Below are 26,764 nucleotides of genomic sequence, written 5' to 3'. Positions count from 1 at the left end.
TACGGGCTTCTTAGTGAAAAAAAAAATCAGATCCACAGATCGTAATTACTGGATTCTAAATTAGTGCCTAGAACTAAATCTGCAGTTCTCTAAAACTGAAATGACAAGTATTTGCCAAGCACAGTGAAATCAGCAGGATTCAGTAATACACAGGCTCTGGGTTTTCTGGGTTGTTGTTGATTTTGTATTTTTTAAATAAAGCAACTTATATGCTGTATGTAACATGGAAAGCTTGCAATTTTCTTCAAAGTCTGAAGAAGTTTGCTAGTGAACAGGTACAAAATACAAAAAAGTGAATTTTATTATGTGTAGTTTGAATTTATACAACACTTAAATGCAAACCCCCCACTTTCAGAACAGTGTATCCCTTCCCCTCCAAGGGAACCAGTGTAATCTGAAGTCAACAGAGGGATTTTTTTTTCCATCAACCATTATAAATATTGCTTGAACAAATTACACAAATTACACATTACAGTTTATATTAAGGTATACCCAAAGATTTACTTGCAATTAGATTTGCTAGTTACCCATTTCTTCAAAGCCACTTGCATAGGCTTTGAGGATTTATTGTTTTTGCACGCTTTTCTAAGCACCAAATACACTTGATTAATCACATACAGCAAATGGCAGATTCATTCACAATCATGCAAATGCAGTAAGAGATATCCATGCCATTTGCTTCTCTATAATCTCAGGGATTTAAGGATTTAATTGACATCATTCAGTAGCTCAAGGTCAGACTATTCTCTAGCCCCCAAAAGTAAACTGAAAATATGAACACAGGTGGTGTCGGAGTGGAGATTTCTGAGGCAAAAAAGGTAAGAAGTCCTTAACACCAGCTGGTGTCCTTTGCATCCTGCAGTGGTTCCTCTGTTTGGAATCTTGAGGTGGTTCCACCATCGAGGTTTGTGAAATGCAAGCAAATATTTTGCTTGACATTTTTATAAGAGTTCACTTCTGAGCACAGACATTTGTTATCAGTGTGGCCTCTCACATCTTCTGGTACAACAGACCAGGTAGCACTTGCTTTTATCTGTACAGTTACAACATCCTGCTACAACTGCAAGAAACCCTACACACACCTCTGGAACTTACAGCCTCATTTCAGTTCTTAAAGGCTCCACATTTACTGGCTCTAGCAATGAATTCCTTTAGCAGGGGACCATCCATTTGCCAAAATGCTGTAGTTTGTGTCACTTCTGTCAAATGATTGACACAAAATTTAAAGCAGAATTCCTCTAAGTCCTAAACAGGAAAAAAAAAGAAAAAAAGAAAGAAGTCTTATTATCTTTGTTTTCATTACAGAAAAATACGCTCAGCCAGGCAGAAATGCTTGCATATACTTTATTTTTGCAGAGATTAAGATAAACACATTAATGTAGTGGCTCTCAATGTTTTCCCCCCACACAGCATCACTATGTAAACACAACAGCAAATAATAATTCTACCCATATAACACTGTTACAAAGGGAAAAGTAGCCATAATTTGGTTCTAATTGTATAAGTGCAGTCACAAAAATCAGCTCTTCTGAGCAATCTGTATTTTAAGTTTCCCACTTAAGGCATTTCATCTGCATTCACTGACAGCTAAGTAAAACCCAACACAGACAGGAGATCTTGGGGTAATGATATATAACCAAGACCGTGGATTATAGAAATCCAACTCTTTTGTTCCATACCATAAACTCAAATCTATAAATAGTGTTGCTTGACTTCCTGTTTAGTTAGGGGCTGAACTAAAGCCTCAAAGTTGCATGTCATCAGGCTCAATGCAAGCATGTGCTAACCAGGGAGTTTTAAAGCACAGTTTAGGCAGAAAGCCTTTCTGTGTAGAAAAAAACAGACTCATGTTACAAAGTATTTCACAGATGTTCCTCAAATGATTCAAAAGAAGTAGTATGGCACAATACAGCATAATAATTCTTGCAGACAGTGAACTCTGGATATTCGAGTCTACTTGGCAATGCCTTCCATATGAGGGTTAGAAAAGCCTCACAAAAAAACATCATTGCACCCACATGATGTCAGAGAAAAAGGATGACTAAAAAAGACAAGAAACAGTTGTTGTCAATATAACCTTGACCACAGAATGTTTCCCACTCAGATTATCTGTTTCCAGCTCCTGCTTTGAGAAGCAAATCTACTCTTCGTAGTGTAGATCTAAGCTGCTACAAGGAGGATGCTGCAGCCCTCACAAAACATTTGTATAACTAGTACTTTATACATGAGAACATGCCCTTCCTTAGCTGCTCAGCAGACTGGGTGCTGCAATAAGGCATAACAAATTTGCAGAGCTCTTTAAGCCCACATGAGGTATGAAAGACTGACGAATATTCGTGTTTTCACTTAAGGTCAACATTGAAGGCTACAGCAACTATGTGCCAGTGAGTGTTCTCAACACAACAATATAAAAATATATCCTGGCCTAAAACCAGGCATTCTGAAGCTTCAGATCTTGACTTGTGTGGCATCTGTGCAATGAAAAAAGACAAACTTATTAGAACTGAACACTGGGGGGTTACTTTTTTTTTTAATGTAACAAAATGAACTAGCATTTAAAATAAAATTACATCATACACATTAAAATATTTTGCACTGCTTTATTAAAAAAGCATATTCTAAGTCAATGCAACAGAAGTGTACAATAAACAGAAATAACATAATATTAGTAACTAACTTTGGAAAAATTAAAATTCTGTATAAGAAAAGGCTGCATTTCATTTGCAAACAGATGCAATCCCAGCAAACTGTACTTAATATAGACTGAAGCGGATAAAGGCACAAGGTACATCAAATGATTATTTTTAAAGTTACAATAAGAAGCCAGACCTGACCTAATCGTACCCACCTCAGTCAGTCACCAAAAGAAAGTATAGGAGAGTTTCATATCACGGCGGTATTTTAAAATAGTGAAGCTGGTTCTTCTAACTGTTGTCTTTCAGACACACAGTCCCTTCAATGAACTACATCACCTAGGCTATTTCAAGCCCCCATCTAGTACTGCTGCACATAAAAAATGCCTTTTACTAAAACCCAAACCCTTGGTGTTACCCATTATCTCCACGATGTAGCACTGCATTTAAGCCAACAGCTCTAACTTCATTTCTAACTTCATTTAGCTCATGAGGTACCACCAAGGCATAGCAACTGGATTTCTTCTACCCTTCACAAGTGCAATAAACCACACACTGAGGACCCATCCTGCAAAAAATCTTCTAAGGCTAAAATATGTAAATCTTTCTACTTTTCACTAACTCCCAAATAAATCATTATTCACAGTAGAGCTGAAGCCACAATGCAGACACTAAGGCAGCCCTTTGGTTGAGGTATATTGAACAAGCAACGTGGAACAAGGCTCTGAAATAAGTTAGGATGTCTGCATGCCAATTGCTGGATATTAAGTACAAGAAAAAGCAATGAGTTGTGTTACTTAGTACCGAAACTGCTTTACAAGGTTAAGTAGCCAGTTAAAAACTAACAAATCACAAAGCTGCAAACATGATGCACAGATACTATACTGAACACAAAGAGCCAAAGCAAGCCCCAAAATACTTCTGTTTAGTTCACGAAGAGGCACGTTAGTGATCGAGTAGTGAAATCAGACATAATGCAGCAGGGAAGTTTCATTAGCCTTTCCCACTTTTCACACAATTTTTCCATCTTAAAAATTTATTAGGCCCATAAAGCAGTTTTTATCCTGCCATTTCATTAGCATACTATGAAGGCTAAAAGTCGCATTAGGTTTGGATGCTAAGGTTTAGGTATTTGGGGGGACTGCAGGGATGGCTTCTGTAAGAAGCTACTAGAAGCTTCCCCTGTGTCCAACAGACCTAATGCCAGCCGGCTCCAAGGCAGACCCATCACTGACCAAGGCTGAGCTCATCAGCGATGGTGATGAACTGACCACAACCTCCACCCCCTGTTCCCCTTCACTGCATGCGGGAGCAGGTAGAGAATTTGGGAGTGAAGTTGAGCTCAAGAAGAAGGGAATGGTGGGGGAAGGTGTTTTTAAGATTTGGGTTTATTTCTCATTATCCTACTATGATTTGATTGGCAATAAATTAATTTCCCTGAGTGAAGTCTGTTTTGCCCTTAGCGGTAACTGGTGAGTGATCTTTCTGTCCTTATCTCAACTCACGAGCCTTTCATTATATTTCCTCTCCCTTGTCCAGCTGAGGAAGGGAGTGATGGAGCAGCTTTGCTGGACACCTGGCATCCAGCCACGGTCAACCCACTACAAAAGTGTATTTGACTATAGCTAAACAAAACAAAAAAAGCAGACAACAAAAAAACACCCTGCCAAACAAAAAAACCCAAATGCACTTGATTGCCAAACCTACCACCATATCACATCACACACGCCACATAACCTTACAAGTAAGTAACTTAAGGCTTGCAACACTGCTTTTCATAATGTTATGGGTTTTGCTTTGTATTTAAACCCTTCCCTTGATTCAGAGTTAGTGTTTTGATCCTCAGAAATTGTTTGTTGCAGTTTTTCCCACACAAACAGTAACTCATGAAGTTTGGCACACTGTCATAACCTTTTACCATGAAATTAAGCAATGCAAACATTTACAGATACTGAGTCTCAGCCTGGGACTTAAGTCATCTTTAGATATCTCTGTACTAGTTCAACTTCCCAGTACGGGCATATGAAAAAAAAAATATACCTCTTTCATGGCAAATACAGATTTCATCAGTCCAATATTCTCAAATTCTTAAAACAGCAAACAGTATTATCCGATAGTGAGACTTTACACGAAAAATATAACCAGTTGCTTTTCACCACAGTTTAAGTCAGAAAGCAACCACCTATTTAAAAGATTGAAGCTTAGAAGTTTACCTCTGCATCATATCTGACAGCAGCAGAAAGCAATGAAAACGCATTTTCCACAGTAATTCCTCTCTTGATAATGTGTTGACACAATTTTTTCAGTCTATTTTCACAGTATGAAGTAGCCAAATCCAAAAGCCCTGCAATTAAAATGCAATTGTGTTAGTCAGATGTAATGATCTCTGCTCTTTCAACAAATTTTTGCTCCTGGGGTACAGGTTGTATCTGTAGTCTGTATGCAATATACTTTTTGCAAGTAGGTCACTATTCAGAAAAAATGTATTTTACCTTTACACAGGAAGAAAGGCCTTTTATTACCTCCTGTTAATCTGTAAATACACAAGCTGTTCCACTGATTTGCATACCTAACTGCTTACAAGAGTGGAACTGTCACCAAATAAGCACCACAACACAAGCAAAAAGCTATTACTATAAAAATCTGTGCTTAAATTACAGCTTGCTCTTTCCTCTGCTGTCCCAGTTTCCCCTATTAGATCTACTGAAATTCTTTCATATAATCCTAAACACTAATTGATCCAATTTAGTAAAATATACAAGTATTTTAACCCAGAGAGAAACTTCACTCCCAAGCTTGAAAATACTGCTCATAGTTTATTTCTAAATATGCACCACTTTTGCTGTAATAAGTTTGCTACAACCATGTTTTAAAGATAGCTTAGCTAATCACCAGTAAAATGCATCATAGGTTGGACTAGAAGCCTATATTAATACATTTATTCTGCATCCCCTGCCTCAGTTTTTCCAGATGCTGCTTTCTAACATAATTGGACCATAAGCAATACCTATTGCATCTTCAGGCGGAAGGTCAACACTGTCTGTATACAAGTACTCAAGAAAGGCACGATACACAGGATAAGAAAACTGGTCTATTTCTATCACTTCCTTCATATCCTCATTCCAGTATGACTGGAACATGGTTCTGAAGTGTTCACACCTAAGAGACAAAGACATCATCTGGAACACTATTATACGAACACATGAACATTACATTACAGCCTCCCCCCGAAATACGTATTTGGTACACTCTGCAATGTTCACAAATACTTTAACATACCCCATCACAGCCAGTGGCCCGCATTTTGTTTCCTAATACTGTGGGCATTGTTACACTTATGCATTAAGATAAAACTCTTATTTGATCTAAGCTACAGAAATGTCTTTGTATACATTGCAATCAGATCAACTTAACAGTGTTTATTATCCTGGAAACAACAAATAGGCTTAGTGACAACTGAATATGGATAATTTTAAGACAAAATTTAATATGAACCATTTTAAGAAAGAGTTTTGATTCAACTCCTTTCACAGTCACTTCATTTAAAGTGATTATAGATATACAGATGGTTTAGGGGTCCCTCCCTATCCCTTACTTTCCACCCTCCTTAGATGCAATACGAAGAGGTTATTCTGTATAAATGAAAGCTGTGAAACGTGACCACTACCTGATTTTCAGAACAGCTTTGTGGACATAGATGTACTTTCCATCCACACGGAACTTTAGGTCTGAGGTTTCTGGGCTGTCAAATTCTTTCTTCAGAGATTCTGCTACTGTTAAAAAGTCTTCATGCTCTACAGAGATAATTTTAAAATGAACAAAACAAACATGTTAAGCATCTTAAACAGAACATACACATCACTAATGAAAGCTAGCAGCTCAACTAAGCGCATTTCAGGGAAAATAGGTCAGTATTAGGATTCTACTGGCTTAAGCGGTGAAATGGGAAGCATTAATTAATCCAACACCATTTCCTGTTGGCAAGGTCTAATCCACAACAGCTACAGGCAACAGTGGCCAGCAGTTCCTGTTCCAGCTCATTATGCAGAGGTAGCACAGCACCAAGGAAAGTACCTGGAGAACTTCTGTTCTTGTTCTCCACCTGGGCAGCACCCATGAAATTGCCAGCCTCCTGGCAGCCCACTGCTAGTGCTGGGGCAGCTCTGCAAACTGCAGGTAATGGGAGTCTACAGCATCACCTACAACTCACTTGAGACAGGGTGTACAGTACTTCAGCTGCACTGGGATGGTGTGATCTGAGCCTAAATAGTAAGAAAACACTACATCAGTTGACCACTTTTTTGTGCTGGCAGATCAGATATAGTCTGTGCCTGCAGCTTGTGTGTTAACGTCTTTTCCGCGGCTCACTAACATGAACTATCATTGACACCATTATACTCAGTTTATTAGTCAGTTACGACAAAAGAAAATCCAAAAGCAGTTGAAGAAGAATGACAGTAGGTTATTGGTACAACAAAGGACAAAGGACTTCAGCAATTTTGGAAGTGGATTAAAGCTGAAATATCACAGTTCTTTATATTTAGGCCTATGGCACTGGTCCCCCCAGATGTTCCATTCTGTGTCTCTAGAAATCATACAAGAGTTGCAGCACAAAGTTGGTGAAGGCTTGTGGTAAAGCAAAAACCCTGAAGTTTTAGAAAACCTAACAGAACCCACTACTTGAAGCTTCCGTTGATGCATCTTAAAGGTGTGTTTCAAAACACGTGGCTTCTAAGCAGCAAAGGATAGAAAAGTGGATTTCCCCTATAATGGGATGTGGTACATCTCCTGTGTCCCACAGGACTGCATGTTGTTCATCCATACACTATCCACAAATTACTTTTCACCATTAGGAACAGCTAAATTACTTTGTATTTAAAAAGAAATACTGCTATAACAAATTGCTGTATCAGACAAGCCATGTTTGTGCTACAAAAGACCATACACTCCTCTGATTTCCATGGATCATCCACAGAACCTGCACCTCATCAGGGCTAACTAAACCATGCTCCAATCCCCCTCCATCTGCTCATGTGATTTTTTTTTCTAGGTCATCAGCTTAGCTTAAGCTATGCAGTAGATCAACTTTCACTTCAAATACCTAAAGTTCATTCCTCAAAAAAGGCTGCAGATTTGTATTTCACCACAGCCAATCCTGAATGACTGATTCATGTTTTTGGCACAGCCATCATAACTGGAAGTAGAACAATAACCTTTACGCAGAGTTAGCTCTTACTAAGAAAAACAAAAAAGGGGTTTTGTGTGTGTGTGTTTTTTTCTTTGGTTTTGTGCGTTTTTTGTTGTTGTTGTTTTTTGTTTGTTTTTACTGTGCTGGTTTGACTGAAAATGGGTTAATTTTCCTCATGCAGTTAGAAACCTTTCTTTTTTATAGCTAGCATGCTCATTATTTGGACCTAATTTGAGAACAAGAGATAACACAGAGCTAATGTTTTTAATTGCTCTGGTCTGAGAGCCAAGGACACTCTGAGTGCTTTCCCCACAAGTATGAAGCATAGAGGAAGCGGGGCAGAAATGGGGTAGAACTTGACTGACATCCAGACTGATCAATAAGGGTATTCCATCCCACTAGCACCATGCCTCATATTTAAGGAGAGCTGGTACCTTCCAGTCGGCTCTTCCGCTTTCTTTCCTCTCTTCACTCTTTTTGTCAGAGTCGAGGGAGTTTTTTGCCTTTTTCCTCTCTTTTCTCTCTCTGGGATCAGTTTAGGACCAGGTGTGGCTTGCTGGGACTGGCTGCCCAGTTGTGGATGGAGTTAGTTTGGAATTGCTTTGAGTATCTTTTATTTCTATTTTTTTATATAAATATTTACTAGTGGTGTATTAGTATTTTGTTATTTTATAAAACTGTGTTTATCTCAATCCAAGTTTCTCCCTTCCCTTTTGATTCTCTCCCCTGCTGGAGGGGTGGAGGAGGGGCTGAGCGAGTGGCTATCGTGGTTGTATTGTTAGCTCATGTTAAACCACAACATTAACCTTGTATGAATAAAAAAGATGGGGAAGGAAAAATGTATATGGAAAACAGAAATTAAAAATGCCCCCAGGATTAATGCTTTTGATTCAAATATTCAGTAAGTAGAATTATCAACATCAGAGTGGAGGAAGGCCCAAAGGCCAAAAGAAATTAAAATACAGGAACAAAATTCAAATTCCTTGTTATATTCAGTCTTGGAGCACTTAAAAAAAATCAGGAACTTGAAAGGTAAGGAAACTGGGGAGATGCCATTTAAACAGCCTTCACCATTAGCAAAAGGCAACAGACCTGGACAACCATCAGACCTCTACAGAAGGCAAGACTAACACATATCCCAGAGGATTAGAGAATGGAGAAAGTGAGAAGTGGGATGAAACAAGACTTGGATTTACCCAGAAGCAGATCATTCCAAGCTAATCTATTCTCTCTTCAGTAAAACTATTCAGTTTTCCTCTATAGATGAAATGCTATCATCTGGACCTATATAAATGGGATAGCATGCTAAATGACAAGTTAAACTGGAGAAGCTGGGTTCAGACATGCCACATGCAAAGATCTGAGTCTGGGAAAAGGTTCCTTAGGATGTGATTCCCTCCACAAAACCAATTTTGTACAGGGACTAACAAAATTAAGATCTGTTGTCAATATGGAAACAGAGTAAGACATCCTGAATGATCTTGAGAACTGAAGCAGCAGATTAAAGATGAAAACATCTTCACGTTTTGAACATGAAAACACTTTCATGTTTTCAAGAAATTGCAAGATAAGCACTTCATAGCATATTTAGGGCCAAAAAAGAATTAGAAGCATACGAATTAAAGATAATAAAGAAGACAGCCTTGAGCTTATTTGTTGGACACAGAAACTCCATCCCCAAGTGTAATCACAGATAGTATAAGAGAGTTCCAACAGAGAAAACAATTATATTTTGCTCTTGTTATACAGTGACTATCATTTAGAAGGCTGCCTGTCTTTGGGGAAAGCCAAACTAAATCAAATTGAGATAAATCATCTCACAAAATCAAAACTTGGAATTCTGTTTCTTTACTTTCTTAACATGAAATGCAGGAGAAAGATTTGCTCCTACATATTCATATTGGGCAAGCTAGAGACAACACTTAGAATTCTAAGTTGGTAGATGCCAAAGTAACAAGCATCAGGAACAGCCTTTCAAGTAGAAACAGTTTTAAGAGAAAAAAGTTACGTTTAATGATCCAGGAGTCCTTCCCAGTCCTGAGCTGGAGCTCAATACAAATATAAGAAATATACAATATACACAGTGCAGTGGTAAAACAGGGTTCTCTCCAGTTGTATACTGGCAAGGAAACAATCTTGTTAACCCTACTCTGGTTCCTTGGCTGCTGCGGTAGACTGCTTTCTTCAGAGGAAAAAAAAAAACCTAGCTAAAAGAATTACTTTTAATCGCAGCTTCTCCATAAAGCAGAAACCATCCTGTCACAGAAGTTGTAACCTGTACTAATCACTACAAATGTAGACAGAGATTATAGTGCTGGCTGCCATATCGCAGCCTATTCTTACCTACTGATAGAAGACGCCACATAACGGCAGGGGTAGCAAAGCAAGCAAACACGTCGTCAGTGCAGGCAAAGTGCGTGAGGTGGGGAAGGATCACTGACTGCCCACGGCACTGGCCCCACATGTACACCTGGCCACTTTGGGTCTTGGCAGCTGACGTGTGAGCAGAGTGGCAGGCTGCGATCTCCACAACCCTGCAACCAGAAAAAACCTTGTAAGATACTTACAGGTAAGGAATTGAGTGACTTTTCAAATACTTCACCAAAATAATAGCCAACAACACTATGCATCTACACTCCTGTATTTCTTTCTTTGTCCTAAATGAATGCTATAGTTTGAATGTATCACTATTTAAAAACTGCAGTGACATTTTCAGATTGCTTGTACATTTTTATTGTAATCAGATGTTGCTTTAATCATGTCATTCTCATCAGTTGACATTCCCCCTTTTCTTTCATAACCATGGAAAAGGGATGAAGAAAATTGAAGTTTTGTTTTTTCCCTTTAAAACCAATACGCATCAGACACTTACTCTCAAGAAGAAATGCTTATGGAGCTTCTGAAACTCCCAGTTAGGGAACAGGCAGCAAAGTTATACTACTAAGATTCTATCAGGGCATTTTTCAGGACTTCATTCAAACAGATGTTGGAAAAACTCTCTTATTTTGAGATTAGGATTCTATGTATTTTTCAATTAACTGTTTGTTAAGAAACGCTTCTAGAAACCCTTTAATCTGTTTTTCGTATGTAGACAGAGGTCTGACCTGCTGTCTGTATTTCTGACTTCTTATTTTGCTGTTAGTCTCCTTTCCTCAAAACTGAAATTCAGCATGGAACATGGACAGTGCTTCATTTGAGGAGAGGTGAAAACAGGCACTTAACTTCACATTCTTGAAGAGCTACGGTTGCTTTTAAAACAAAGTCCATATAGTATTTTCACTCATCTCACATAGTTCCTTAAATATCAGAGCTGCTGATGCACACTTATCTATTATGTTCTCTCATTGCTCATACAATCCTTATCTTGCTATCTGAAACATCACAAGAATTGAGAAGAATCGCATTTCCATTAAAAGGACTACAAGGATGTTTCCAGTGTCTCTGTTCACAGGATAAGTGAAAACTGGGGGAACTTCTAGCATTAGTTCCTGTTTTTCCTCCCTGTTAAAAACGCAGCACAGGACTTCATGCCTTTGTGCCAGAAACAGATCAACTCGGACAAATAAATATCTTTCCAAGCAGTCTAAGAATATATGTATCAAAATGTCTATTCCTTTACAGAATAATATCCATGAAGAGGTAGCGTTTTAGGCAAGAAGCTTTTTCAGCACAAAGCCCACGTTTTAGGTGCAAAATTTATTTCAAGGTAAAACACAAAGAATCTACAATCACTTTCAGTATATTTATCGACAATTTCTGGCAGATAAAAAACTACTGTGTTGTTTTACACCATCATCAACTTATGAACCTCTATGCAACACTGAAATCTTTCAGCACCTTTACATGAGACACCATAAAGTAATTATTTTAGGGACAACTTATTGTCCATCATAGCTATCCACCTAAACTACGTCCTTCCCCAAACTTTCCTTAGCAGAACAGATTCTCATTTTTAGATTAACTATACTATACTTAAGAAGCATAATAGAACATGCACTATAATATGTATAGTACACGTACTGTGTACTTACAGTACACGTACAGGATAACATGTTAAGCACATACTTAACATCAAAATTCAGGAAGCTGGCCTTCATAACTGTTCCTCCAAGCTAACACAAAGTCCAAAAGTTCCTTACAAGCTATATGTGCACTATTCTTCAAGATAGCATCAAATGCCACCAGCATCACATATAAATGACAAAAGAGTTATCTAAATGAAAGGACCAGGAAAAGCAGCATTAATATGCTTCATGGGACATAACAGCTCACCCACTTATAGTACTGTTTCCAAGGGAGCCCAGTCAAGCAAGATGAGTAAGTTCAAGTGACTTATCTCTCCCTTGGATTCCAAGCAGAAGTTCTATGATATTTTTCTCCCTCCTTCAGTTGTTGAACAAATGCCAGTTTTATTATCATCCCATGCTTGAGTTCACATACAGTTCTAAATGCACAGTTCCTCTTAGTTCACTGAAGAAATAAATAACTAAGAAAACAAAGTCGATCTGTTTGCAAACTTACACATTTCTCTTCCAGTCCTTTTTTAAAGGATATTTCATTTTGCTTCGTTAGTGTCAGTTCCTTCACAAATAAGCCAGCCTCACTGCAGTGGTTTCTATTGTGATGGTTCCATTTTCTTTACCTCCAACCATTTTTTTAAGCTCTTACATAATCTCAGTACTGTGCAGCTTTTAATTTAAAGATAAGCGTGAGAAACAGGAAAAAAAAAGGAATGACTTCCCTGAAGGACAGTTCAGAAATGGAGGAGAAAAATCAAGCACAAGTGTTTCCTAGTTAAGAGGAGATTATAAATTAAGAGATTTACAGGTTAAGGGATTTATAGACTGAGGTTTCCAAATAGAGGTACATTAATCTATAGGTATACACATGGGTCCAGAGAACAGGACTGTGGTCCAAGTTTGTAGGTGAACAGCAAATGAGCCATCCCAAATACAAGTATGACAATGGTGCTGAAAGAGGGTGGACAAGGGTTAGGGTTATTCTTTTATGAGCCTAGGAAGCTAAGAAACTACAAAGTATTAAGTGGTACTACTGATAAAAGTGGTATTATCTGTCCCTAGCTCTAGCAACCTTACAAATTGAGTTCTTTTTACATGGTTGGCTATTGTCAGCCTTTCAGAAAGTTGTTTACTCCCCACGTGTCACTTCTATAGTCACTTCCCCCTCCCCCCTTTTTTTTTAATGTAGGCCTCAATACAGCTTAAAAGCTTGGCTTACCAATTTCCCAGCTCCAAATTTTTAATGCAAGGCACCATATTTAGAATAGCCTAACACAGTCATTCATTATCTTTCAGTATCAGGTAAGCACAAAGTATGTTTAGTTTCAGTAATCATTACAAATCACGAAAAGTACTGAGTCTATACTAAACAGTAAGTTACCATCCTTTCCTATGCTTTTAACATTAGCAATAGGAAAACAATCCACCAAGCCCTACACACGCATGCTTCCAGTGCTAGAGACTGCATAACACATGCTCAGACTTACAAATCCAGAAACAGCTTCAGCAAGATTACCTTTCTTTTTCCATCATGATCTGCACCGGGCTTAGCTGGTTACTTTTATTGCCAGTTCCCAGCTGCCCGTAAGTGTTAGCTCCCCAGGCATAGAGCAAACCCTCATCTGTTAGTGCTAGTGTGTGTGCATAGCCACAGGCAATCTGTAAGTAAATGTAAAAGCATTACTACTAAACAAAAAGAGAGATGACAAACAAAATTATCGCACACTTTACCTTAGTCTAGCTGATGTTAAATACCTTGGGCATTCTTCATTTAGCACTACAATGTGTTATTTCTCAGTGCTTAAAGCTAACACAAAATACATTAACTTTACATACTGGAGAAGTCCCAGCTTTATTAATGTTCATTGGTTACTCCTAAATAATTTACTGCACTCTTGCAAAGTCTCGCTAACCTTTACTTGCTTTCAGTTGCAGACTCTTCACACAAAGAACAGTGATCATCACCATGTCTTGCAACTCTGAAATACTTTCAGAATTTGTTATTTGGAATACTATACAAATTTTAAGAGCTGCAGTTCAACAGCCAACAACTGTTCAACCCAAGTTATGACATGAAACTCCACAGAACCTTACTAAAAACCCAGGAAATCCCAATTTTTAGTTTTATTCTTCAGCTGGAAACAAACAAACCTAGCCAAAATCAAACAAAAAACCCAACCACCAAACAATCAAATCCACACCCATGACTCTCATTTTCCCTCTCCCCTTACTTATCACAGAATCATAGAATGGTTTGGGTTAGAAGGGACCTTAAAGACCATCTAGTTCCAGGCTCCCTGTCATGGGCAGGGACACCTTCCACTAGACTAGGTTGCCCAAACCCCCACTCAGCCTGGCCTTGAACACTTCCACGGATGGAGCACCCACAGCTTCTCTGGGCAACCTGTTCCAGTGCTTCACCCCGCTCAGGGAGCTACTTCTGAAGGACTAATTAGAATAGTAAAGTAGATTCTAATTTGAACATCTTGTTGCCCTTAATTTCTTGTCTTTGCCTAGCGCATGTCATTCATTCGTCTTTGTAACAAAGATGCCATTTGTATTCATAACATACTTTACTTACAGTTACATTAGCTAACTTTAAATAATTCAGAACATTTACAAAAGCAAGTATTTTACAGCTTACTCGCACTTCCTATATGCCTAAATAGGAACTAAAAAAATTCAGTATTTGAACCGTGACATCTAGAAGCAGGTATAAGATTCCAAAGACACAGTTTTAGCAGATGCTAACAACATTACTGCATTTTCATCTGCATGTTAGACATACCTGGAGTATGCACACACCATGTAACGCGGCCACTCTGCATGGTGTTAGTTGATTGCCATTGTTTCCAAGACCTAGCTGACCATTACCATTGTAACCCCAGCCATAAACCTAATGGCAAAAGGAAAGTAAAATTAAACCACTCCTCTATAGAAGCACAGAACATTTAAGACTTAGCATCAAGCACAAGTAAAAAATGTACATCTTATTAAAAAAACTGCACACTGTTTCAATATTAATATAGAGAAGGCAGAAAGATATTAAATATACTGCAATGACTGACTATATTCCACTTTTCAGTCCTGCATTTACCTTTTAAAGAAGCTTACTAAAATATACTTGTCTTTGAATTACTAGGAATATTGCACTAAACTTAACAATACATTAAATATTTCCCATAGCCACAAGATTTTAATTGACTTTTACACTTTCTTTTCTCCTTATTATTTTTTCTTTTTTCTTTAAAGAAAACAATAAATTAGTTGTTGTGATCAGCTGATTAGCTATAGGATTAGTTTAAACTAATTTTTCCTTTAGTTTTGTTATGGTGGACACATCAAGACAAATGTATGTACAATGAAATCTCATCTCAACCTCAGGGACTTTTATAGTCCCTGCAGTCACAAAGAAATGCTACACTCTGAGTTTGGTGAAATGTAGTACAATTGAGGTTACGGTTCATACCTAGAAGCAAGATAGCACCATAAACATGTGAAACAGAACAGTTGCACAACACTTGGACAACATTAAAAAGCTTGGTTTTGTTGCTGGCAAGTAAGCAATGTGCTTAAGAACCAGGATCAGTCAGTGTATTCCTGCAGAAAGATTAACTATTTAATTGTGCATGCTTTCAAAAAGTCTAATTAAAGACATATGTTAAACAATCTACTGAAATAAGGAAGACAGACATGTTTAATACAACTGTTCAAATTCTTGCAGCTGCAGACTCAGTAAGAATTCTGTTCCAGTACAGCATTTGCCATAAGAAATAATGCTTAGAGCAAAGACAGTATCTCTAGCTAATTGCAGAGTTTTCCTTTAAATTGTCTCACAGAAGTTATCAATATAATTCTATAATTTGAACATGCCACGTTCAGACATTAGCCTAATCAAATTGAGTAACAGAGAGAGCGAGAGAACTTGAGAATGCAGCAATGCTTACCTCACCATTGCTTACTACAGCCATGGAGGAGGTCTGACCACAAGCAATGCCAACTACCATTTTACCCTGTAAACAGTTTGAAACTCTACGAGGAGTTGGCTGGTTTGCTGTAGATCCAGATCCCACTTGACCGCAGTTATTATAGCCCCAAGCGTACAGCTGTCCATAAAAAACAAACAAGCAAAAAGTTGCAGTATAAGTCTGAATGACAGTAATAAATTATAATCTTACTGTAGTCAGCATCAGACTGGGTAAACTATCCTATTTAATGAGCTAAAACACTTAAAATTATTTTCAGCAGTTGAAAATTATAAACAGCAATAGGACTGATGTAGCAAATATGAACATAGTTCTTTTTTTAGCTTCTTGCTACAGAACCAGAGCATCTGACTACAAGAGGAAACAAAAGAAATGTATTTCCATATAAATAGTCAGACTATAAGACAAAAGACCACAGTGAGTGGACTGTCTTCATATAATACTTCCATGATGTTGGAAAAAGGAATGCAAGCCCAAATGTCACTTGTTTCCTAGGCTAAACTCCCCAATTTACAGCTTTTTAGTTCTCTCCATAGAACTCTCAATCAGGTTATTTCTGGACTCTCATCTTACCTCTTTTATATCTTTCAAGAGCTATGAAAGGAGATGGTTTTGTCAGCCTATGTTTCACAGTAGCAGAACTCTCTTACACAATGGCCTTAACAAAAAAGCACCATCTCTGTCAGTTCAAAGTTTGCTAGTGGCAAACTAATAATAATTAAACAAAAATATTGGTTCCTTTCATCTAGAAGTCCAGAAAACAGGGAAGTAGTTTGCTACCAAAAAAAAAATATAGCTTTGTATTTTCAGTTCCTTCAATTTTTATTATGTGTATACACACCTATAGACTATTTCTGATTGTTCATCCTATGGTGCTTCACCCAGTTAAACAGTTTTGTTCTCTTAGAAATATCCAGCCATGGACATGCTAGCCAGTAGAAGCACACTGACAGATACCCTAATGTGAAGTCTGTACACCCTTTGGTGCCAGAAGCTGCCTGCTTACTGCGACACCAAACCGAAAGTCAAGTCATTAGAAACAAACACCTCCCCTGTCACAAACCAACCAACCAACCACAAACCCACAACCCAACATCCAAAAAGTACCCCACATCAACCAAAGAAAAATACCAAAGACAAGAACAAAAACCCTATCACCAACACAACTTATTTACCATGTCTGATATGAACAAAAGAAAGCATCAGTCCTTTGCTTTTTGTTACTTATATTTGCTGGTTCTTTGAATCCTATATAATATTTGAAGATGCTCTATAAAATACCTTTATTTCAATGGCATGGAAAAAATTGAGGTGGAAAATCTCAGAAGCTAGATCAAAATGCCAAAGAACTAATCAGTTTTGCCTCTCAGAGAAGCATGAATGTCTGCAGTCCTTTAAGTCCACCATTTTTTTTAATTTGCACTGTATTAAAATTGTACTGAACCAACTGTACAAATAAATCATGCCAAGTACTTCCACTAATACTTCCAACTTCAATGCCTCTCTGAAACTCTAGATATATCTAAGTCACAATGGTTGTTGCAGATAAATCTTTCTGTAAATAAAACCCTACTCAACATATTTCTGTGCTTTTAGTATAATCAGTTCTGGTAAAGATAAAACCTCAGAGCACAAACAGATTAAGCTACTGCAAGGTACACTATGGATGGATTTATAGCACATTAACTAGCCACAAAGGTGAGTGAGCTGAAAATATCAACTCCATGGTAAATACAAACATTCTTCCTCTCTTCCATTGATGTTTCAAGCATGTTACATTGATTACAAGAGACAGTATGGCCATCACTGGTAGCTAACACACAGCAGCTGGTACCACTAGCTTGACTAGTACATGAACATCCTTGCCTTCCATGCGTAAACCAAATTTTATAGATTAGCCAGGAACATCTTTCCTAAGTGTACACTCTCCTTTCAGATACAACACAGATCACCTAAATTAACACAATGTCGCTTTCCTGCCCTCAAAATACTGATTTGCTACTTTGTATTACTGTTGCACTATGACTTCATACTGAATCAACAAACATGGTCAGATTACCAGAATGGAAAGAATTGTGGTTTCCATTTTCATTGTTATAAAGGTTTTAAAATTAGAACTCTTATTTTGTGAAAGCAGAGCTGAAACGAGGCTTTCCTCCATGCAGTAACATGCAACTCAAACCAGCCACACACATGCAGTGGTCAAATCTAGCTAACTGGAAACTAATTGTACATGTTTCTCCTGACACATAGCCTTAAGTCATGTAAACAGCATAAAGGAGACTCTTTCACTGGTTACACACAAAGGTATTCAGAGGTGCGCAGAGCAACATTCCTTCACAGTACCAGTGAGGAAATCATGAAGACTACAAGAAACAGACTAAAGGCTACCAGTGAATACAAACAACTCAATATAGCCCTTAATAACAGGATGGCAAGCAAATAACCATATTAGATTCTACACCTTACAAATCATTATTTCACCTACATCACAGCTTTCTGGTCTCATCCTTGTGAGACATACAACAAACGAAAAGACACAAAAGTTTAAAAGCCTTTTATTCTAATTTTTGTGGTTGGGGTCTTTTCATTGGGGTTTGTGGGTGTGGGGTTTTTTAACTTGTTTTCAAGTCCGCTCTTAAAAAAGGACACCCTACTTTGAAGCAGCAGGAAGAAAAGGTTATGTTGTAATTACACTGTAGAGAAACAGAGAACTTCAGACTGCAAGGTCATCTGCACTATTCATTTCAAAGAGATTAAGGGATTTGAACAGGTTTCAACTTACATCCCCATCAAATGACAGCGCCATGGAATGATGAGAGCCACAGGCTACTTCCACCACTTTCTTTATTAACAGATTTGTGCAAACTTGAACAGGAGTAATGCCCTGATTTGTTGTGCCATTCCCAAGCTGGCTGTAACCATTATGCCCCCAAGCATACACTTCACCATCTGAAAAAATATTCAAGTTTGTGATAAAAAATGTCAAAAATTTCAAGGAAGATAGACAGAATTCTAAGAAAGTAGAAAACACTGACATTAAAATGAAAGGACAGTAACAAATCGTGAAACTATTACAAGAATCATCTGTATACTAAAACAACTATGCACTTCGTATACAGTTTTTATATACATATATCACAGTATAATCTCTAGATGTATTGTGGAAATACATGAAAGTGCACAGGTAAGGCTTGGCACATCATAAATTATAGAGAAAAACTCTACAGTTGCAACATAATGGAAATGCAACAGATATTTAATTTACCTATTACAGAATACATTCAGTTCCACTTAAGACCAGTGAGAACCCCTCAGTGTGCATTGCCCACTTAATACCATTCTACCTTAATCCACTCTTGTTAAGTGTAAGTAGCACTTGAAATCTATAACTTATTTTTCTATACTAAACGTTAATTTTCTACCTTCAGTGCAAAGTACAACATGGGGTCCACTTCCATAACTGAGACTGGAAATCTTCTTTCCACATAAGGCTTCTAATTTCTTTGGTACTATTGTGCTCTGGTTATCTCCAGTTCCCAAACAATTGCTGCAATTCAGTCCAAAAACAAATACCTGAAAAACAGAGGAAAACTAATTTCAAATTATGTATACTCAGGTATGCACAGATGTGGCAATATCCATGTCTTCATTAAGGCAGGACAGAGTTTTGTCAGGGACTCTTAAGGGTTGAAGACTTCCCTCGTGGAAGTTAATAAGCTCAAAATTCAGCATGGGGACACTTCAGAAGTTAATGAGTCTGAATTCTTCAGATCTGTGCAGGACTGGAAGCCAGGCTTCTCATTTTCAGGAACTATACTAGAAAAAGTATTAAACTGTGAAAGTGGAAGACACTACCTTTTTCTAAAAGAAGTTTGTAAATAGTTACAGCTGAGAGGGTCATCCTACAGGCAGCTTTGAGAGGACTTAGAGAAAAAAAATCCTACTCTACCCAGTCTCACAAGAAACCCTCCTATTACCACATCCCAGAACATCTAGCTTGCTTCCTTTCAGCAGCACAGTGCTAATTTGCATTGATTTTCTGAATAATTAAAATCCACAGATAATCTTCTGCTTTATTATTACTTAGCAAGCTATAACCTCATTTTATATCTTCATACCTGGAGCACTTGGCACTTAATTTCAAGCTACCACAACTTCTTTTGAATTCTGACTGTCTTCAAAAGTGTATGAAATCCATCCTGGCCTTTGTCATTTGTTAGTTTTCTAAATACTCCATCTACATTGTCCCCATACAAGACTAAAAAAAAAAAGTTACAAGTTAAATCCAACATGTTTTGAAATACACAAATTTCACACAATGCTTTTGAAAACCTATTAATTTGCAAGTATTCAGTGGACTCTGAAAACAGATAATTGTAGAGTATATGCTCTGCTTTATTACAGACTTACCTCATCATTGTGCGTTATATATATAGCTTCATTGGCTGAGGTACCAAATACACATGCTTTCCGAATAGATGCTACTTCTTGAGGTGACAGTAAGGTAAATATTGGCCACTTTCCTACATCCACCATGATGCTGCTATGTGTCATGATGTTTCTACAAGTAAGATGACATTGCTGTAATAAAAACAAAAGTATATTAAAAGGTCTATTTTGCATTTTCACCAACAGGCAATAAGATAATTTCCTTTAAATAAAAGGTACATGTTGTGTCTCTGAAAGTATAGCATTCTATTCTATATGAAATATGTAATCCTACTTCCATGTATTAAGGTGAAAAATAGAAAGTCACTGGTAAGACATTTGAAGAACAGATCTTTTCTTAATAGGATATTTAGGTAAACCGTACAGTTCAGTACAGCTGAACATCTGCTGTTCTACAAGCAAACATTTAAAGCTCGTGATCTGGCAAATATCCACTGGTGACAGAGTGGATTTTTGAAGGAATTTTCAGAGGGGATTTCAACCAAAATTCCAATTTATAAGATTTTCACGTGTGAAATTTCTTTGTAGTCTTACAATCTATATATGCCATGTAAGCAAGCTGTTGATGTATCTGTGAATCCTGCAAAAAACCCAAAGCTAGGGCTGTTGTGCATATGACCCAAATCTGCCACATCTCGCATAATCAAAAGCTGTTATTATGGTCAAAAAACATTTGTGAGAGCACAAAAGTATGAGATAAACTCATGCATTCCTACAATTAAGCAGTGAAACACATTGGAAGAACGTGATTAAGTGAAACTGTCATAGTCTGTTACTTAGAAACAAGCTGGACCACATCAAAAGCTGGAAACATGACTGGGTATAGACATCACCTGTCAATGAACACATGACATACATACAATCCATCCTTCCACAATGCTTATTCTTCCCAGTTTCCTCAGGGCAGTTGCACCAGTTCAAGAACAAAGCTGACAGTCAACAGAAACCTACAGTGCTTATTTAGGCTTTCAATGCCACACATGAAAACTGTAACATTACTCATACCCTGAAGAGATTCTGTCACTGACAATCTATGATCCATGCTCAGGGTATCAGTGAGTTTTGTGAAATCTGAAAAGCACTAGGTGGAGAATTCCACAGAATGTCAGTGACACGATACAAATTGCAATAAACCATTAACAAAAAAAAAATGCAGCTAAGGAACTATTCAATGGGCAAGAAATGCAGTCTCTATTCAGATGCCATGCTCTCATCAACATTTAGTTCTTTCTTTTCATTTGTTTGCTCCAGCCCTATCCCATCCCCCTATTCTTTGCTCTGTTGCTTTCAAGTCAGGCTTCTTCTTGATGATGCCTGGGTATCAGATATGAACAACAGTGAGAACACAAGACAGCCTCTTTGCTTCTGATGCTTGGTTCTCAAAACTGTGCTGACAGCCAAGACATGGCTTCAGAAAGCTATTCAAGATGAGCAGTTAATCCTAAAATACAGGTTGTTCAGCGTACATGTTTTTTGGAAGAAGAGTTTTTTTATTATTATTATTATTATTATTATTATTATTATTTTTAAAGTCTGAGAAACACTTAGGTCACAGTGGAAGTACATGTACAAAAAACCCCAACACAAACAAAAACCAGACTTGTCTCCTTACCAGATTTTGTAACCTTGCTCCAACAAACCCAGCTCTGCTCTATAGGCACCTCCCTCACCAAGAGCCTGACTTCACTCTACTTTTCATATTTGAAGCAGGTCTTGAAAACACCCGAAGTCTCCAGATGGCACATTCACAACAGATGTATTTGTAGAAGAGCTTTTGAAGTCTACCTGATGCCAAGACCACATCACATTCTACACAGCTAAACAGATTTGAATGCATTTAAGCCTTCTTAATTTCTAGTCCAGTTACAAACTCAGGCTAGTTAGCTGCTAAGATTGGTTACCTCGCTTTGGCAAATCTTTTAACATATGACAATGCCAATCAATTAAAAGGAGACAGCAATGACTTGGTTTTTTGAGCAGACCAAATAATTGTCCCTTCTAACTTCATGTATTTACTTTGCCCATATAATATACTATTGGCAGGGCACAAACCTCTCATAAACTGGACATTAGGAAAAATATTTTCTTCACTGAAGTTCTTTTCAACACATCCTGTCAATTTAAGACATGCAGACAAATGTTATTTTGATGGAGCGTGTCCTGATAAATTAACATTAACAAGTTTTACAGCACCCTGAGAACCTTTTCTACTCTAAAGGTAACCAGTTTAAAATGTTCTGCTTTATGATCTTACCGATATTTGCACTAGGTCTTTAATCCTCTTGGCTTATTCTTCACTACTGCACGACTCAAGTTAATCATTCATTTCTGACAAAACCTATGTGAGTTACACTGCATTTCCCATACCTCAAAGCTCACCTGGATATCTTGTCAGACAAACTAATAGAAGTAAACAAAAGAAAAGCTTTCAAGCACAGAGGACTTTCCAGATTAGACATGAACAATTAACTTCATTCACAGATGAAGAACCTTATAATTTTTTACAGATGTAACACTGCTTTATCTAAAACAATGCTGTATATTTCCAATTTGAATTGTCACTACAATTCTACAAAGTAATTTCAAGAGTTATCCCTAAAAGGTTTTTAATGACAACTCATCTGCCACTGGCAGGCTAGTTTCTTTAATAAATCACAATCCCAAATTATCTTCAGATTTAGCAACCAATAAAAGTTAACAAAAATCCTTAAAACCAACAAAACAACAGAAAATATCTGTTGCCTTTTATACAATGTGTATTGTTTATCTTCAAACATACAACATTTTCCCATCCTCTACAAATACTAAGTATTGTCCTTAAATGCTGCCATTTGCTGGAGTACCTATCATGATTCAGCTGCAACATTTTCATGGTAACAACAGCAGCTAATTTTGTTTATGCTTGTGTCTAAATGAGTGACACAACATACAAACCTGAAAGTTCTGGGGTTTATACATGGGCTACTGTTTCTTAGATATAAGTGTGCATAGAAAGCTGTTTCAACTACTTATTATCCATTTTCTGCAGAAATGCCCAACCTAGGCACAAGCATCACCTTTTTCCTCTCTAAAGATGGATTTCTTAACCACCTTAGCCACTTTCCTAGTTTTCCAATAAAAGTTCTAGTTGTCACAGGAGGGAAAAAAGGTCTATAGTGGAAAAAGAAGTATTTGGGGAATACATACTTATATATAGCATTGTAAATGGGAGATGTCAGTAAAGTAACTCAGTGTTATCAAAGAAGAAACCAAATTAATTTTAGCATCCTTTATGACATACTGTACACTTTCTAAAAACGGCAGACACTCTGCAATATTGTGACTGACCTCTCACACGAATCACATTCAAACTTCATCCTTGTGCAACATTTCCCTGATTATGAGGGGAAAGGCTTGCACAGACTTTCCTCTGGGCAAATCCTTGCCACAGAAGGCTGATCTAGGAGACTTCAGTCATGTTGTTGCAAGCAGCTTCACAAAGAAACAGTGTCCTCTCAACCTTCCTGTACTGCATCAGTAAGAGAGCTAAAGTTATTTTTCACTTCTGCTGATAATCACATTTAGACTGGACCCTGCTACATTACATACTATGCAACCACTGCACCTTAAGTGAAAGTTTGTAAGAGCAATGTAGTAGTACATGTACCAGATGGAGTCCGAAGTAATGAAGTTATTTTAATCTGTATGCAAATAGCTGTCTCAATATATTAGCTCTCAAGCTATTATTTAGATTCTTCATGCAACATGGCAGCAGCAGTTTTAAGGAGTATCTGTCACTTACATTTCAACATCTAGATTTTAAGTTAATTGCAATTAAAAACTTTATGAGTATAAAAGTTATAAGCTTAAACTCAGTGCTCTGGTAGACAGTTGCTTTTAGAAACACCATATGTCATTGCTTTTAACTATCCTTTCATTTCTGTTGTATGATTCAGTGATAAACAACTACACACCATGCAGCTTTATTTCTGCTGCAGAACTAACCAGCAGAGGGAGCTTCTATAATATCAGCATCACCTCTTCTAATTGCTTTGACCTCTTTTGAAGTTATCCAACAATAACTGTATGCAAACAGGAACAGAAACAAAAGATGATTGTTTTAATTTCAGTGAGGCTAAAAATAAGCAAGAAAGGATGACTTGGTGAGACGGGAACTGAAGCAGCTACGTATTGTGATAAAGAGAAATTGAATTTGGAGCAGTCACTAACAGTGAAAAAAATCTAGATCTGCTCACAAAAAAGCCACATGCTTTCAGAGACAGAAGTCCTTCAAAAGTTCTATGCTAAACTGCTGCCTATGCATTCAACTTCTCGCTATTTTGCTTTCTAAATAAGCAGCATGCAGGCTTATTCTCAGCAATACATGGAGGCAAATATGTATCCCCATCTTAAAAAAAAAAGTGTCTACAGAATGTCTTGTTAAATGATTTCAAATAAAATTTTAGAGAGTTTATAATTCAGCTAAACAAATCCGTGCTGTGGAGAACAATAGCCAAATATGACATCCTACCAGGAAACAGTACCAATTGTAGTTGCAACAAAAAGCCATAGTTAACTCCTTGAAGACCTTATTTGTAAAGACTATTTGAACACAATTGTGTGTTTGTTTCACTCTTTCCTCAGGCTCCAATGCTGCGGTTTGTTCTAGCTGGGTAGACCTACTCTTGCACAGAAAGAAACTGCAGGCTCAGGCCTTCACTTCTCCTAATTGTCTACAGGAATTATAAACAGCAGTGATGACAAAAAAGCTGGGATATTTGTCTTTAGAACAACAAGAAAGGTCTGTCACACTTGATCCTTTTTTAATTTTAAGTACACCTCAACCAAGAAAGTAAAATTCTAGACATGTTAATCTCCCTCATGTTTTCTACAGTTTTTGGTTTCTAATGTCATAGTTCAGTATTGAGAAACAACAGGGAAACAACACATTCTATTGACACTAATCAGATGTGTGAACCAAGTGATTTTATTGCAGCTTTCTTCCTGCCAACAAAAAGATATTGAACTCCCTGAAATCATGTGCCTTAACTTACTTTCCTTAGACCTTACATAAGACAAGATTTCTATGACAAAATCTGTGTTCAAACCTCTGCACGTTTTATTTTTGGATGTCTTTTATGAATAATACAGGGAAAGAAAAACCTGCTGATCTAAGAACTGACAACCAGACCTCCTATTTGCTTTGAGTAATCAGCTGAAAGAGATACAAACAAGCAAAAAGCATTATGTACATTAATACTATTAACCATGATACTGCTTTAACCACACAGGAAAAAAACCCTTCGAGCAGGATGACAGCCATCCATCCACCACAACAAGACTATAACCACAATCAATCTGAGCAATTACTGCAATTTACTGAATCTATTCACTCAGGACATCTTCTAATGTTCTATATTTTATTCTAATGCATACAGAGACAAGTATTCAAAGGAAAGCATTAATTTTAATGCTCCAAAGAATCACTAAATCTTCCAATCACTCTTTTTCCTAAAAAACTTTGTGCTCCGAAAACATTTCCATTTAGGATGTTTAGCATCTTCTTCTCATGACCCCATCCCTAACTGAAACAATTATAAGCCTATTTTACCGTTTGTCCGTAGACAACAGCATGCTTTCCAAAAGGTCAACTAAACTGCCTGAACTAGAACTCTGAAAGTTCCTTTAAAAAAGTAAATACTCCTTTAACAGTTAATTTAGAACTGTATTAAAACCTGAAGAAACACTAATTATTTATACAAAGCCCAGTGAGGAGGGAAAAAAATATTAAGAGCCTTGCTTTTTTAGTAAGTTAGATCTCAGCCTTCAGGAAGCTGACAACAAAGGAAAGAATGAACTGAAACACCACGAATCAGAAAAAAAAGCACAACACAAAAACAACAAACGACACGCACAACTGCAAGAAAATATTGTGAGCTGTGCCAAGCAGGAAGAGACTTGCAGAGAGCTGGACAAAGCTTTGTGGGAGAAATTCACAGGCAGACCAAGAGAAAAGTCACTCGGATGACGCCCCCCAACCAAGACCTGCTAACATGAGAAGAACCCTTTCCCCATCCGGATGGTTAGCACCAGTTTTACAGATCCTCACAGCGGCCTCCCAGGTGACCTCCGTCCAGTCGCTCCCCACCGCCGACAGCTCCCGCCCCCACCACACCGCAGCCCTCACAGCGCCCCGACAGAACTGCCCGGGTCGGGAGGATGCGCAGCCCGGAGGCTGCGGGGTACCGATCTGGCCCCGCGCGCTGCCCCGCCAAGCGCTCCTCACCCGGCCTCTGCGACATCCCCCGGTAGGCTCCCTGCGGCCCCTCCGCCCGGCGGGCTGGGCGCTCTCGCTGCTTCCAAGGTGCCCCCCGGCAGAGCCGCTGCCGTCACAACCGTTAGAGTCGTCAGGACCGTTACAGCCGCCCGGCGTCTGCCCCGCCGCGCGCCCAGCAGCCGAAGGGGTGCGCAGCGCGCGCCAGCCCCACCCACGTGACAGCAGCAAGC

The 26,764-nt window shown here is 38.0% G+C and overlaps 1 protein-coding gene across 1 annotated transcript; it reads right to left on the bottom strand.

The window, feature by feature from the left end:
- Positions 1-283: 283 nt before the first annotated feature.
- Positions 284-26,758, bottom strand: RCBTB1 (RCC1 and BTB domain containing protein 1). The gene is made up of 12 exons (XM_065860052.2): positions 26,544-26,758; positions 20,240-20,410; positions 19,252-19,402; positions 18,612-18,778; positions 15,788-15,946; positions 14,629-14,736; positions 13,357-13,499; positions 10,165-10,355; positions 6,301-6,427; positions 5,641-5,792; positions 4,847-4,977; positions 284-1,245 (listed from the first exon to the last, which is right to left on the bottom strand). The coding sequence occupies exons 2-12, from the start codon at positions 20,381-20,383 to the stop codon at positions 1,105-1,107; spliced, it is 1,614 nt and encodes a 537-aa protein (XP_065716124.1). The 5' UTR covers positions 20,384-20,410; positions 26,544-26,758; the 3' UTR covers positions 284-1,104.
- Between the last annotated feature and the right edge of the window lie 6 nt (positions 26,759-26,764).

Source organism: Patagioenas fasciata, chromosome 1 (assembly GCF_037038585.1).
Source record: "Patagioenas fasciata isolate bPatFas1 chromosome 1, bPatFas1.hap1, whole genome shotgun sequence".
NCBI lineage: Eukaryota > Metazoa > Chordata > Aves > Columbiformes > Columbidae > Patagioenas > Patagioenas fasciata.
Note: the sequence above shows the minus strand (reverse complement) of the source record. Positions and strands in the feature narration are given on the sequence as shown.

Coding starts and splice junctions, on each gene's coding strand:
- RCBTB1 (XM_065860052.2), bottom strand. CDS start 20,383: ATGACACATAGCAGCATCATGGTGGATGTAGGAAAGTGGCCAATATTT. Junction 10,356..13,356: donor ATCATGATGGAAAAAGAAAG/GTAATCTTGCTG, acceptor TTCTGGTTGCAG/GGTTGTGGAGATCGCAGCCT. Junction 5,793..6,300: donor AAAGCTGTTCTGAAAATCAG/GTAGTGGTCACG, acceptor TTTGTCTCTTAG/GTGTGAACACTTCAGAACCA.